The sequence below is a fragment of the Sinocyclocheilus rhinocerous genome, unplaced genomic scaffold (assembly GCF_001515625.1).
Source record: "Sinocyclocheilus rhinocerous isolate Xijiao unplaced genomic scaffold, SAMN03320098_v1.1 scaffold1314, whole genome shotgun sequence".
In the NCBI taxonomy this organism is placed as follows: Eukaryota; Metazoa; Chordata; class Actinopteri; order Cypriniformes; family Cyprinidae; genus Sinocyclocheilus; species Sinocyclocheilus rhinocerous.
Window position 1 is genome coordinate 923,265 of NW_015644118.1, and position 13,904 is coordinate 937,168.

The 13,904-nt window shown below is 35.3% G+C and overlaps 2 protein-coding genes across 6 annotated transcripts; one reads left to right on the forward strand and one right to left on the reverse strand.

Moving 5' to 3' along the window:
• Positions 1-142: 142 nt before the first annotated feature.
• Positions 143-6,574, forward strand: LOC107758012 (rho-related GTP-binding protein RhoA-A-like). 2 transcript variants are annotated; one of them, XM_016575648.1, is made up of 6 exons: positions 164-200; positions 1,611-1,619; positions 3,078-3,234; positions 4,379-4,499; positions 4,596-4,726; positions 4,892-6,574. In XM_016575648.1, exons 3-6 carry the CDS (start codon positions 3,079-3,081, stop codon positions 5,063-5,065), a joined length of 582 nt encoding a protein of 193 aa, XP_016431134.1. In that variant the 5' UTR covers positions 164-200; positions 1,611-1,619; position 3,078; the 3' UTR covers positions 5,066-6,574. The 2 variants fall into 2 exon arrangements, with proteins under 2 accessions (XP_016431133.1, XP_016431134.1); XM_016575647.1 differs by lacking the exon at positions 1,611-1,619 and having other exon boundaries at positions 143-203; positions 3,079-3,234.
• On the reverse strand, positions 6,272-10,886 carry LOC107758011 (nudix hydrolase 24, chloroplastic-like). 4 transcript variants are annotated; one of them, XM_016575644.1, is made up of 9 exons: positions 10,586-10,886; positions 9,864-10,102; positions 9,066-9,129; positions 8,848-8,978; positions 8,107-8,225; positions 7,558-7,657; positions 7,292-7,324; positions 6,958-7,054; positions 6,272-6,817 (listed from the first exon to the last, which is right to left on the reverse strand). In XM_016575644.1, exons 1-9 carry the CDS (start codon positions 10,647-10,649, stop codon positions 6,771-6,773), a joined length of 894 nt encoding a protein of 297 aa, XP_016431130.1. In that variant the 5' UTR covers positions 10,650-10,886; the 3' UTR covers positions 6,272-6,770. The 4 variants fall into 4 exon arrangements, with proteins under 4 accessions (XP_016431130.1, XP_016431128.1, XP_016431132.1 ...); XM_016575642.1 differs by having other exon boundaries at positions 9,066-9,147; XM_016575646.1 differs by lacking the exon at positions 7,292-7,324 and having other exon boundaries at positions 7,525-7,657.
• Between the last annotated feature and the right edge of the window lie 3,018 nt (positions 10,887-13,904).

A 13,904-nucleotide genomic window follows, 5' to 3' on the forward strand; every position in this document is an offset into this window, starting at 1 on the left:
TTTTAGAAGAAAGTCTGTTTCAACTAACAAGTCATTCAAAAAATATGTTGCTGTTCTTCTGCTTTTGGACGTCACTCCAGCGTCTCAGCCTCTGATTGGTGGAAACTATCTAGAATGGGCGTGTCTTAGCGGCGTGGCACCGTCTGCGGGGCGGGGCCGTACAGGAAAAGATCAAGAAAGCGAGGACATCTGTAACAAAAACGGTAAATACTCACACGAAAATACCTCTGGTATTTACAGTCGATATGTTTATTAATTTCTCATGCGTTCTCGAGCCAATACCGCAGATTTGCCTTTTTAAAAACCACTCCAGTGAGATAAAAGATGCCTTTTATATGCGGCTAGCTCAGTGCTAAAAGGCTAAGTGTGATGATGACGGAAACGGACGAACAACAAGATGCCGTACACGAGTTCATAAATGCGTTAATGTCCGATGATCGCGACTATAACACGTCTGGAAGGTTTATTACTAGAAATGATTTGTGGATCCAGTCGAATCTAAGCCAAACGGTGCTGATTTTACACTTATGAGGGCGTGAGATGCGGCGTCCCAGTTAGCATAGGGAGTAAACCGGGGACTGATCCAATTTGGCGCAGACTTGCAGCTGTTATAATCACCATCTCTAGTTTATTCTGCAGTATAACACTCAGCCCTTTAAACTGCTATTTTATCCCTCAATAAGCTTTCAGTCTAGTTGACTCATTGTCAAACTATAAAAGGTCACTTGTACGACATTATTTTGACCTGATTACAGTCAGCCGTTTCACAGTGAGTCTAAATGTATGTGTAATGTAAATGTATGTGTTTTGCCGGCGGTGATCAGTGAATTGAGTAGGGTGCGGTGTGTTGTTGTGACAGCAGCGGGGAGGTGTGTGTGTGTGAGTGAGTGAGTGTTTGAAGAGAGGTTGATGCTGCAGTGTTATAATGACACAAGGACCCACAAGATCATTAAAGGGGTCATATGATGCTGCTAAAAAGAACATTATTAAAAATTGAAATCGCATCATATGACCCCTTTAAAATGTCTGAAATATGAATGTAGACAGGGGAAACAAACCCTAATAAGCTCACTTGTTTTATTTTGAAATATAAGACAGAAAAAGTCTGAGATAAATTATTTGTTTCTAACTCAAACCAATCAAGAAGCTGTTTTTCTTATCCAGTAGTAATTTAAGTGACTGATTAATAAATAAATGCAACTTTATATTATTATTTATTTGATATTTAAAAGCATGGATAATTCATAAGCGCATGTAAGCTGCCATTAGAGCAAGAAAAATATTGTTATAATATAACAATGGCTAAAATGTTTGTAGTCATATTAATGTTCATGCTCTGTCTGTAATTATATTTAAATAATTAATTTTTTTTGTCAAGTTGGTTTGCAAGGAGCGGCACCATTGACCTCTATTATCTCTAAAGATCCCACTGAGACTCATGAAAAGGCATTAACTGAATTAATTGTGCTCACAACACAAGCTTTTCATTTATGAACATAACTTATTTTTATTGTGGAGATTGATGCTGAATGTCAAATACTGACTTCTAACACTAGCTTGCTCTATTCTTTTTCTATTCTGTCTGTTTTCTTTTTATTTATTATATAATTAAAAAAAACCTTGCTACGTGTACTGCGTTAAGCTAACTGAAGCTTGTTATAGCACTTGCATGTCATTGCTCTCTTGTTGATTTTGATTGCTTCCATTTGTAAGTCGCTTTGGATAAAAGCGTCTGCTAAATGTAATATAAATGTAAATACTGAAACTGTAATCCATATTTGTTCATTTCAATCAGTAGTTCTTTCATTAAATATGTAGATTAATCAAAATTGTTTAATGCTTGTTTCTAACTAAAAGCACTCAAAATAAACTATTTTCTTAGTATCCACAGTGATTAAACTGGTTGATAAATGAATGCGATCTGAATATTTGAAAACAGATTTCATAAAAATTGCCAGTAGACCAACAAAATTAAACATTTATAACCATATTAAATATTTAATAAGCTTCATCTGGTTAAAAAGATGCTCATGCCATTTGTGTAATTATAATTCATAGATATAACTTTTTTTGTCAAGTTGATTTCACAGCATTGGCTCCTATTGTTCCTAATAAGCCTACTGAGACTCATATAAATAGCATTAACTGAACAAATTGTTCTCACAACACACTCTTTTAATTTACCCACTTACATTATTTTCATTGTGGTGACAAAATTATAGCAAGTGATGATTGTTGAATAGGCTAAGTGCTAAAACTGTAATGCATGTTTGTCCATTCTGATCAGTAGTTCTTTTATTAAATGTTAATTAATCAAAATGGAAGTGTTTAATGCATTTGAATAATATGTGAAGTATTTATATAAAGAATAGTGGGCTTAAATGTAACACAGGTGGCTTTAAATGGTGCACATGTTCCTTGTAAGCCCACTCCAGTCCAGACTCACGCTTGCAAATAAAGCACTTAATTTTGTTGGTTTATGACAAAACAAAACATACGTTTTTAGATAAGAGATTAAAGAGATTATGATTTTAGATGTTTCTCAATTGTATTTAATCAAGACAGTTACAAGGTATCATGGAATTGGTTCTTGTTATTTATTTATTTATTTTTTCAGTTACTTTAGAAGTCTGTTCAAACACCGATACTTCAGACTCATGACAATAAAGTTAAAGCTAGTTATGGGAGATGTTTCTCAATTGTATTTAATCAAGACAGTTACAAGGTATCATGGAATTGGTTCTTGTTATTTATTTATTTTTTTTTTCAGTTACTTTAGAAGTCTGTTCAAACACCGATACTTCAGACTCATGACAATAAAGTTAAAGCTAGTTATGGGTAAATAATACTGTTGTATGCCTGCCTGGTTTACGTTTTTTTCTTCTTCTTCAAGAATGTCTGGAGTATTTCCACCTCAGAATTGCTCTTCCATGTGAAACAGTAGAATTAGAACAGAGAGGGCAGACGTACATGAAAAATTTTGATTTATGTAATAAAAATGGTTGCCAATTCCAGTGTAGGAACAATTTCCACCTGCCTCATGTAATTATTGGCTGATCTTTTCATTTTGTGTGACAGATGGCTGCAATCCGTAAGAAGCTTGTAATCGTTGGGGATGGAGCATGTGGAAAGACGTGTTTACTCATCGTTTTCAGTAAAGACCAGTTTCCTGAGGTCTACGTACCCACAGTGTTCGAGAACTATGTTGCTGATATCGAGGTGGACGGCAAACAGGTAAGAATGTCTCTTAACATCAAACCCAGCGTCACCGCTGGTCTATTACAGCTTACACGTGTCTCTTCTGTAGCAGTTTGAACTTTTGAAACTAGTAACTTCCTCAGATAGTTCACAAACTTCTTAATAGTGTTCTTCCTCTATTATTATTTTTGCATTTTTATGCAGAGTTCATTTGTAATGAATGGGGTTTATTTTGGGTCAACAGTGAGTGATTGATTGTCTTTTGCTGATGTTGGAAGACGTGTCCATCTGTGAGATGATTAACTACAATGAATAATATATGTATATAAATATATTGAAATACATTTTATATAAATACATTATAGAAGTATAGTTAAAATATGCAATATCTAACATGCACTGTCATTCAAAATTATGGAACGATATTCCGGACAATTTTCAAAAGGAATTGCAAATTGTAAAAAGTCTCATGCTCACCAAGGCTGCATTTATTTGATAAAAAATTTCAGTAAAAACAGTAATATTGCAAAATAGCATTACAATTTAAAAACAACATTTTCTATTTTTTATTTCTATAATTTCTATTTTAATATATAATTATAATTTATTCCTGTGGTGGCAAAGCTGAATTTTCAGCATCATTACTGCAGTCTTCAGTGTCACATGATCCTTCAGAAATCTTTTTAATATGCTGATTTGCTGCTCCAACATTTCTTATTATTATCACTGTTGAAAACAGTTGTGCTGCTCTATATGTTAGTGGAAACTGTGATACATTTTTTTCAGGATTCTTTGTTGAATAGAACAGCATTTACTTGAAAATAGAAATCTATTGTAACATGATAAATGTCTTTACTGTCGCTTTTGATCATTTTAATGCATTCTTGCTGAATTCAAATATTAATTTTTTTAAAGAAATCTTACTGACCCCAAACTTTTGAATGGAAGTTACCTATATATAAAACATCCAAGCATTTTTGTGAATAATATTTTTATGAATTCCTCATTGTTTTAATTTGTGACACTGAACATGTGGACTTTGGATCATTCTCAAATATTCTCAAACTTGTGTTCACGCAGCTCAAGTATTGCTAAATGCTTAGAAATTTGTGTTAATTTGTTTAATCACTTTTTACACAAATTATGCCGATAATATAATTTTTCATCATTTTGTTGGCAGGTGGAACTGGCTCTATGGGATACAGCTGGACAAGAGGACTACGACAGGCTGAGGCCCCTGTCCTACCCAGACACTGATGTCATCCTCATGTGCTTTTCCATAGACAGCCCTGACAGTTTGGGTGAGATAATTTCCTAATTTCTGCCTTTAAATATTTTATACAGTAAGACCACATTCCTGTAGTCACTGTATTGAAAACCATACTCTATTCACACAGAGAATATCCCAGAAAAATGGACGCCGGAGGTAAAACATTTCTGTCCAAATGTTCCAATAATTCTGGTGGGTAATAAAAAAGATTTACGGAATGATGATCACACTCGACGGGAGCTGCTGAAGATGAAACAGGTGTGTGAGCTAACACTTTCCTTTTTTTAAAACAGTCACTATATTTTTATGGAAATAACACAAAAAATTTTTTTTTTGCTGTTATTGATTGGTGGAAAATTGCTGTTATTTCCGTGTTATGCTGTAGTGTACTAATGCCCTGTCTATGCTTTCTTCCTTGAACAGGAACCAGTTAAACCAGAGGAAGGGCGAGACATGGCTAATCGCATCAATGCCTTCGGCTACCTTGAGTGTTCGGCTAAAACTAAGGAGGGCGTGAGGGAAGTGTTCGAAATGGCCACAAGAGCGGCGCTCCAAGCCAAAAAACGTGGCAAGAAGAATCCCTGCGCTTTGCTATAGAGAACGAGAGAGAAAATAAAAGAAAAGAACGAGGGAGGGAAAGGGGTAACCAAACTAGGCCAAGGAAAATGAAAGAGCTGTAAAAGTTAGCAAATAGAGAGAAGAAATGCCCCCTAGTGTTAATTATGTACTCGGGGGTCAGGGAGGGTCATTTTCAATCCAGGCCAAAGGAAACTACAGAAGATAGTAGGGTCAACTGCACGGGCAAAAAGGGACTTAAACATTTTTATGGCCATCAGTCCTCTTTCAAATCAAGATTAGTTGACCTTAAGCCTTCAGACTGATCACAAGCGTAAGGATAGTCTGTATGTAGGGTAAAGATTGACGTGGTTTCACAGTGGCTCACAATCACTGATTGCTTTTGGGGTGGGATTATATGCGATGTATTCTTTACCACATCTTCTGCTTAGAAGATCGGCACTGTTAGCAAGAACAGAAACAAACGACTTGGTCTAAAAATATTCCTTTTTTGGCACTAAGTGCATTATTCAGGGTGTAAAAGGCATTAGTTAGTACCCTACATCATGTATGCGATATGTCAAGCAGGGAGTTGTTTTTTTGGTTCAAGACATTGGCCACACAACGTAATACTCCCGTGAACCCCTTTATAAACCTCCCAGGAACCCAGTGCCATCTTATGTAAAAGATTCATGCATGTCCTTCGTACTACGATTTTATGTTTAATGATCTTTTTTTCCTACATTAACATGCTAACACTGTTGGTTAACACAACCGTTTCCCCTGTGCTCTCCTGTCCTGTTGCAAAATTGGCGGTTTAGTCACTGGTTTAAAATAGCTGAAATAGTGGTAGCCTTACAATTCTTTATTCCAATAAGAGTTAAATATATCTTATACTTTTTTTTTTTTTTTTGCCATTTGCCTATAAAATTCAAAGTAAGATGCATTAAGCAATTATCATACTAATTCAGCTTTTTTGTGAGTATTTTATGTGCTTGCTCATGTATTGTAATTAAAAAAAGAAAGACTTTGGGTTAATCAGCCTTTGTGGAGCTCAAAGCATAACCACAGCTTTGTATGTTGACTGTCAGACACTGTTCGATTTTGGCAATATATATGTAAGTTTTGTAAAAGGTGACAGTAACAATTTTTGTTTATCTCACTGTATAAATGAGTAACTTCCTCCATTTTCTCTGCCTTTTTTGTTTAATATTCCCCTCTTTTTCTCCTGTACTGTATGTTTTTTTCTTTTTTGTGAAATTCTACTGGCTTATACTATATCATTTTTGCGTATTTTACAAATTCTAGTATCTTAGAATTGAAAGTTTTAAAAGAAACAAAAGGACAAAAGTAGCCAAAATGTGATTTTGAGAGAGCTGTTTAATGCCATATTATTAAATGCAAGTAATTTCTTAGAAGAGATTCTGCATTTCATTGTAAGAAAAAAAAAGAGCCTTTGATGCATCAATTATCTTTTGTATACCAGTGCATCTTTGGATTTCCACAGACTCATCTGAAATGTATTGAAAAAATAAATTCTTATAGGGTAACTTTGCTTGGGTCTTTATTCTGTCTCTTCTCCGGGTTATGTTTGCGTAAAATACCGTAAAATGTCTTCACCAGCTAGATGTGGTCTTTAGTAAACAAGTACACATGCTGACAATGCTAGGAGTTAAAAGCGGAGGTAGATAACAAAAATACCAAACTGTTGCAGGTTAACACAGGCTTTAACACCATCAGTCAGTTTTTACAGTGATCTGTGCAATCCAGCCACAAATTCGTGATAATAGGGCTCTGCAATGAGAGAAAAACGTAAGTCACAGCCTTTCTCATGTTAAACTTTTCATTTAAAAGTACATAAATTACATGCTATCAAATTCTAATCTCAAATCCTACCAGGTGATCTGACATCTGACCCCCAGTGTGTAACAAACCTGAGTCTGGCTCAATGATGGCATGTCTGATGAGGAAGTCCAGAACCACCATGGCACAGTTCGGCTTAAACTCCTCACTGACCAGGAGATCTTTCACCTGAAATCAACATGTGTCACAGGGGAGAATGGGGGTAAGATGTGCTACCCCTTAGTCTAGGAAACCGCACATATTTTAGAAAGCTGCCTGTGAGAGAAAAGTAACCATTTTCTATGCTAAAACTTTTTTGCATGTCAAAGTATGTTTTCATGTTCAAAATACATTTTATGTCAAAGCAAACTTGTCACAGTTTATTTTATATGAAATACATTACATAGCATTCAAACCTAAAATCACCTTCTCTATTGGATAGTAGTAAAACGCTTGCACTTCTCCGTCTCCAATGTGAGGCTGAAAATTGAGAGGCAGCTTGCCTGTGAGAGAAAAGTAACCATTTTCTATGCTAAAACTTTTTTGCTAAAACATGCTAAAACATGTTTTCATGTTCAAAATACATTTTATGTCAAAGCAAACTTGTCACAGTTTATTTTATATGAAATACATTACATAGCATTCAAACCTAAAATCACCTTCTCTATTGGATAGTAGTAAAACGCTTGCACTTCTCCGTCTCCAATGTGAGGCTGAAAATTGAGAGGCAGCTCTAAATCAAAAACAAACTGACACTCAGGAAATATTCCTTCGTCATCTTCGTAGGTGTAGCTACAGAGAAAAGAGACATGAATTGGAGATTCAAGATTGCAGAACGTCTTTCAATTTAGCTAAACATAGTAAACTGTTTCCAGGCAGAAATGGTTCCTGTGACAGGCATTCATGTCTTTGATCACATTGACTTGTTCTAAGCCTGTATGAAACTTGAATTCTGGTCATCTTCATTTGTGCGCACAGAATATTTCTCTGGAAACCTGCCAGTTGGAAGCTATTTCTGGCATTTCTGCTGTATTAATCAGTCTCTGGCAGGAGAGTTGAGAGAGTTTATATCTACCCTGGTATGTGGGAAAGGTTTTGAATAGGAGAAAACTGTACCATGCATTTTAATCTTAAAAATCAGCAGTTACCAATTGTTTTTGTGCTTCATAATAGGTTCTAAATGATCTGTAATGACCTAACCTAAATAGTGGTATAGAAATAAGAAAAAAGGATTTAAGCACCTCACAGTTCCCACAGGACGCGCTTGCTCTGCCAGGCCTGGAGGGATGCAGGCCTCCTCTTCACACTCTTTTACCATGGTATGCCTTACACTACAGCCTGCTGCCAGTCCTCCAGCCGCCTGAGTGATAAATCAAATCCTTTAAAGACCCCATTACATCAAAATAGCTTTGAGGTAATATTTATGCTAGTGTACTTCCAAAAGTTCAATGCAGTAATTTATAGCAAATATTACTCTGTATGTTTATATATATATAAATTATTTTCTACACTACTGACCCAAACTTGATGTACAGGGTAAGTACAATTAAAAGTCTTACTTGGGAAATTCCCACAGGTAAAGACAACAATGCAATATGCAAAAATTAAAAACAGTGCAAACATAAATTCCATAGGCAACAGACTTACAAAACCCCACACAAAGGCAGAATACAATACACAAGTGTTTAAAGTGCTATATGTACATGAATGTACTATTTAAGTATGTATAAAATAAGTTGTGTAATTAAACGGCAGCAGTACAAATGTAGCACTAACAAAATAATAATAGGGATCCTTGAGGTCCAGTACTGAAGTGCAGAGAGTGTTGAAGGTAAGTTAAATGAGTGTGTAGTGTGAAGGAGTCATAGATCTATGTGTTAGAAGTAACAATATGATTCAACATACGTTGACTCAACCTGTGGTGTAAGTTTGGTTCGGCACTTCTTGTAATGAGTTGATTAATTAGTTTATTAATAAATTACCATGTTGTCCAGTCTTCCTGGATACGTCTGTTTGGTCAGAGATCGTCGTGCTAGCCACATATTAAGGTTGCCACTTGAATCCCGAGTGTAGCCATTGACATGGACACCGTACCGTTTCACTCCAAACAGACCTGTGTTTGACCATTATTTATAAACAGCTATAAGTGTCACTGTCTGTGACAAAGTAGAAGCATGAAATTAATATTTCATTAACATACTTGTAGCTGCTCTCTCCATATACATCAATGGAGGGTCGCAATACCTGGGCATCACAGCATATTGCTGAAAATAGAATTCATCCTACGTCAAAAGTGAGGAACAAATCAAGATTTATAAAGGCGAGAACTGCTATGAAAATGTCTGTCTGTATACGCCAATTTAAAGGCATGCGTACAAAGTTTTTGTACTCAAATTTACCAGTAATTAAAATAATCCCATTTTAATTAAATATATAATCTGATCCAATTAAATATGTATTATAATGCAAGGATAAACAGACAATCACAATATGCATTAATATTATTTTACGCACAAATGAGCAACTGCTTTGTGATAATTATGTCACTGAAATTAATAAAAAAATAAATAAAACAAGAATTTGAATTGATGCACTTGTTGACACTGAGCTTGAATTTAAGAGTCAAGAACTAAATCTGAAACTAAAACTAAATCCACAAAAAAAAAAAACATTTTTGTTACCTGAAATAAAGTAACCGTTAAATGAAATAAAATAAAATGTAAAAAACTTTATTTCACATCGTTGCCAAGGCAATATTTCTCATTTTCGTTTAATTTAACGATGTATTTAAATACCTAAAACTGAATTAAAAATTAATAAAAACTATATAGACATTTATAAAATAAACAAAAACTACTAAAAATGACAAAACCACACAACAATGACTAAACTTGAACTAAAATTTAAATGAAAAAGGAAAAATAAAAATTCAAAACAACTGCCCAAGAGATAAGAATGAAGATGTGTAATTATCTAGCATGTACCAGAGATGTCTCACCTCATCTCTCCAGCCTATGAGACAGGTGAATGATGCCTCTCTCCTCAGCTCCTGCAAGACCTCATCCACAGCCACTGATCTGCTCTCAAAAGTGTCAAGTCCGGAGCAGAAGGTTATAGTGCTCCCATATGGTCTGAAGACAGCAGGAAAACGACCAAGAATTGATGCTACTTTTGGGGAAATCCATCCAACCTGTTCTCCAGCCACCTCAAAACGTAGACAGCTCTCTAAACTAGAACCTGGAATAAATCAATGCATTGATGTTGAGTAAATGAATGCACTTGTATATCAATTGTACATGTATATTATATTAGTATATTAGTCAATTGTAAACAACAAAAATAAAGTAATAAAATGTTTCCCTTGCACCTTGAATACAGAATAGTGTACAGAACTTCAACAAAAAAAGTATTTAAAAAATCTATATGAATTATTTCCTTTTTTTTTTAGGTTTTCTTGACATTTACATTTTTTTTTTTTTTTTACAAATTAAATTTTTGAGTCATGGATATCAAGTAGTCGTCTTTACTCGGTACAAATCTTTTGATTCAGAAACTGAAAATGTTTTCATAATGGAAGAGCCTTTGTCAGCATGAATTGAATTTTAATGTATTTTTACAGATCAAGGAAGATTTTATTGACCTATATATGACGTGAATTCATGCTGGATCACATGCATATGGATTGCTCCGTGTCATATGATTATTTTAATATTTCCCCACCTGGTAGATGAAAGTTATTCATTCGACGCAGGAGTTGGAGCATTTTCTCCGACCACGAAGCCATTCTGTCGATTTCACACGTGTAACAGTTAATTGTCCGTTCAGAAAGCGTGCATTATGATTTTGGGGGATTTGCGCTTGATTTGCCGTTGACATGCTGTCATACACCCACGGGCTTCATGCTCGCCTCCATTGTTGCGGTTCCTGTTGATGTGAGCGCTGATTGGGTGGCAGGTTCTGTTGATCTGCGCGCTGATTGGTTGAAGCTCTATGACGAGACCTTGAAGAGCTGCTCACATAGGCGAATGTAGATCAAAACAAAGGCCGCTGTTACTGGACCAAAATGCTTTGTAATGAATGCCAGTGTTGCCTAATCCGCGGAATTGGGCTACTATAACACTGTTGCCGCGGATTGTTTTTCATATATGCGGGTTGAAGCGACACCAATAAGGTGATTTTTAGCCACTGGGATGCGAATTTTACCAGGGGAAACCCGCCAAAAAAACGTGTATTTTACCCTCTCGAAACGCCATTGGGCTAGTTTTGAGCTTTATACAGTCTATGGTTTTGAGAAGCAATTGGGCGGGTTTTATTGTGAAAACCTGGCAACCCTGATGTATGCTGAATATTCAACACTGAATCACAGGTCATGTTATATAGCAAAGGGGTTATTGATCAGTTATGTTCTGTGGGTCTTCAGTAATTTTACGAGTTCACATCAAATAATCTTTGTGATACAGCCTAGGCTTGTGGTTTGGCACAGACAGTGAGATAAGATCAGTTTATATACCATCCTTTTGTGATTGACAGTATTAAATGAACATGCTCATTATTTATAAGTCTATAAGTGACAATTTGGTTAAAACAACCTAATATGAATGACAAAGTAAGTCATGGCCAGTGTTGGGAGTAACGCATTACAAAAGTAATAATATTACAGTAGTATATTACGTTTAGCTGTAACGCAGTAATATAACGCATTACTAATAAAATTTGGGTAATATTATTACTCGTTACAATCTCAGTAACGCAAGTTCATGCATGTTCTTTACAGGGTCTTTACATTGATTGCTCCAGGCTAAAATCCTTGAAATATTAACCACAATTTCCACCAAAATACCAACTTTCAATGGCATTTTTGCCTCAAGCTATGTATCATTGCCATGCTCAGGCATAGATACATTAGATACAGTCGAATTACAGTCATATAGTCTACTGCTTTTGTGCCAATGAATAACAGAATTTATCCAAACCCTAACAAAGAGATCCATTGCAGATACAGACAGAGAGAGAGAGAGAGAGAGGGACAGCTAAAGTGTTGGGTACATTGCATCGCTGTAATCTGCACCACAATTTTGGGGTCAGATCTCCCTCTGAGCACTAAAAATATACAGACAGTAATCACTGTTGTTAGAGGACTGAGAAGTATCTAGTAGTAGGCGGCTTTTTAATGAGTCAAGAAAAGCAAACTGTTCCCAAGTGCACACAGCCAGATAAGAGATAAACAGAAGAGATACATTTCTTTGCAGGGGTTGCTTTCTGTCTATCATTCTGTCATTCATTCCTTCTATCTATCTATCTATCTATCTATCTATCTATCTATCTATCATCTATCTATCTATCTATCTATCTATCTGTTATTCTAGCTATCTCTCTATTGTTCTTTCATTCTGTTGATCTGTCATTCTATCTATCGTTCTATCTGTCTGTTGTTCCGTCTATCTATTGTTCTTCTATCTATCTTTTATTCAGTCATTCTATCTGTCTTGAATCACATTCTCTAAACTGTCTGGGCGGTAGATTTATCATGTTCTCGACAGGCTTGGCTCCAGCCGTGTGTGTGGACGGATGGGGAATTCTAGGAAAAAGTAAACACTGATTCTCAAGTTGTTATGAAGAAAATGAACGCACTAGACTGTTTGCTGTCTGGGGTTGGCTTACTTGGCTTCAGTTGTATATCAAACCATATTTCATCTATCTATCTATCTATCTATCTATCTGTTATTCTAGCTATCTCTCTATTGTTCTTTCATTCTGTTGATCTGTCATTCTATCTATCGTTCTATCTGTCTGTTGTTCCGTCTATCTATTGTTCTTCTATCTATCTTTTATTCAGTCATTCTATCTGTCTTGAATCACATTCTCTAAACTGTCTGGGCGGTAGATTTATCATGTTCTCGACAGGCTTGGCTCCAGCCGTGTGTGTGGACGGATGGGGAATTCTAGGAAAAAGTAAACACTGATTCTCAAGTTGTTATGAAGAAAATGAACGCACTAGACTGTTTGCTGTCTGGGGTTGGCTTACTTGGCTTCAGTTGTATATCAAACCATATTTTTGGAAGCGTCTTCAAATACACTCTCATTCCAAAAGCGGACCACAGATGAAGGATGTTGCTAAAATTATTTCTGTGTTATTTGTTTGAGACATTTATATCTGGTCTAATCTGTTTTTTGGTCAGACTCCGAGCAGGTGTACGAGGTAAACCCAAAGCCAGGAAGATGTGGGTGGCGTGTTTACCTGTTTTAAATGATTGTTTGTCTTCTTGAACATTCAGAGTTTTTATTTTAAATGAAAGACAGGAAGCTCAGGGCATGTCTAGGGGGGGAGTATTACATCAAATTGCTTAATAATTTTCTGTGTGGGAGGCAAAAACAAAGAAAGGCTATAACAAACTGCAGTGTAGGAGATGCAAACAGAATTAAGTAGAACTAAATTACTTATTTGTCCCAGCCTGCTCCAAACACATTTTATATAATCATAACAAGCTTACACTTGTGTACTAATGTAGTGCTAGCTGACCACATTTATTTGCACTGATTAAGGTCCATATTCTTAAAAGCCTTTATTCCAATAAAAAAGGTTTACATGCTTCACAGTGATTGGAATATTCCTCTACACATGGTAACTGAAACATAAGACGTCTATTAATGTTAGTTTGTGAAATGTTTGTAAAAAAAAAATTAGTTCTCAATCCAAACGTATTTCTTCAAAATCAAAAATGTTTTAACACCTAAAAGTACAAATTAATATTTTGTTATGTTAAATGGATATTCTGGATAAGGTATCTACATGATAAAGAATAATATGTCATATTTATTGTTGTGATTGTTAGAAATATTTTGGAATATTTGCTAGGCTATTTCACACTGTTTACCAGATTTATTTGACTTGCACGTAAATTTGGAATAATATACACTACCATTCAAAAGTTTGAGGTCACTAAGATTTTTTATTACTTTAATTCCTTTTTAAAGTATTTCATTTTTAAATACTTAAAAAAAATACTTTTATTCAGCAAGTATTTTTTAAAATATTTTT

Excerpts from the sequence above, each read along its gene's own strand:
- LOC107758012 (XM_016575647.1), top strand. The coding sequence starts at position 3,079 with ATGGCTGCAATCCGTAAGAAGCTTGTAATCGTTGGGGATGGAGCATGT. Across the intron at positions 3,235-4,378 it reads TCGAGGTGGACGGCAAACAG|GTGGAACTGGCTCTATGGGA; the intron begins GTAAGAATGTCT and ends TTTTGTTGGCAG. Across the intron at positions 4,500-4,595 it reads AGACAGCCCTGACAGTTTGG|AGAATATCCCAGAAAAATGG; the intron begins GTGAGATAATTT and ends CTATTCACACAG.
- LOC107758011 (XM_016575642.1), bottom strand. The coding sequence starts at position 10,649 with ATGGCTTCGTGGTCGGAGAAAATGCTCCAACTCCTGCGTCGAATGAAT. Across the intron at positions 7,658-8,106 it reads CGTCCTGTGGGAACTGTGAG|CTACACCTACGAAGATGACG; the intron begins GTGCTTAAATCC and ends TTTTCTCTGTAG. Across the intron at positions 7,325-7,557 it reads CTCACATTGGAGACGGAGAA|GTGCAAGCGTTTTACTACTA; the intron begins GTGCAAGCGTTT and ends GGAGACGGAGAA.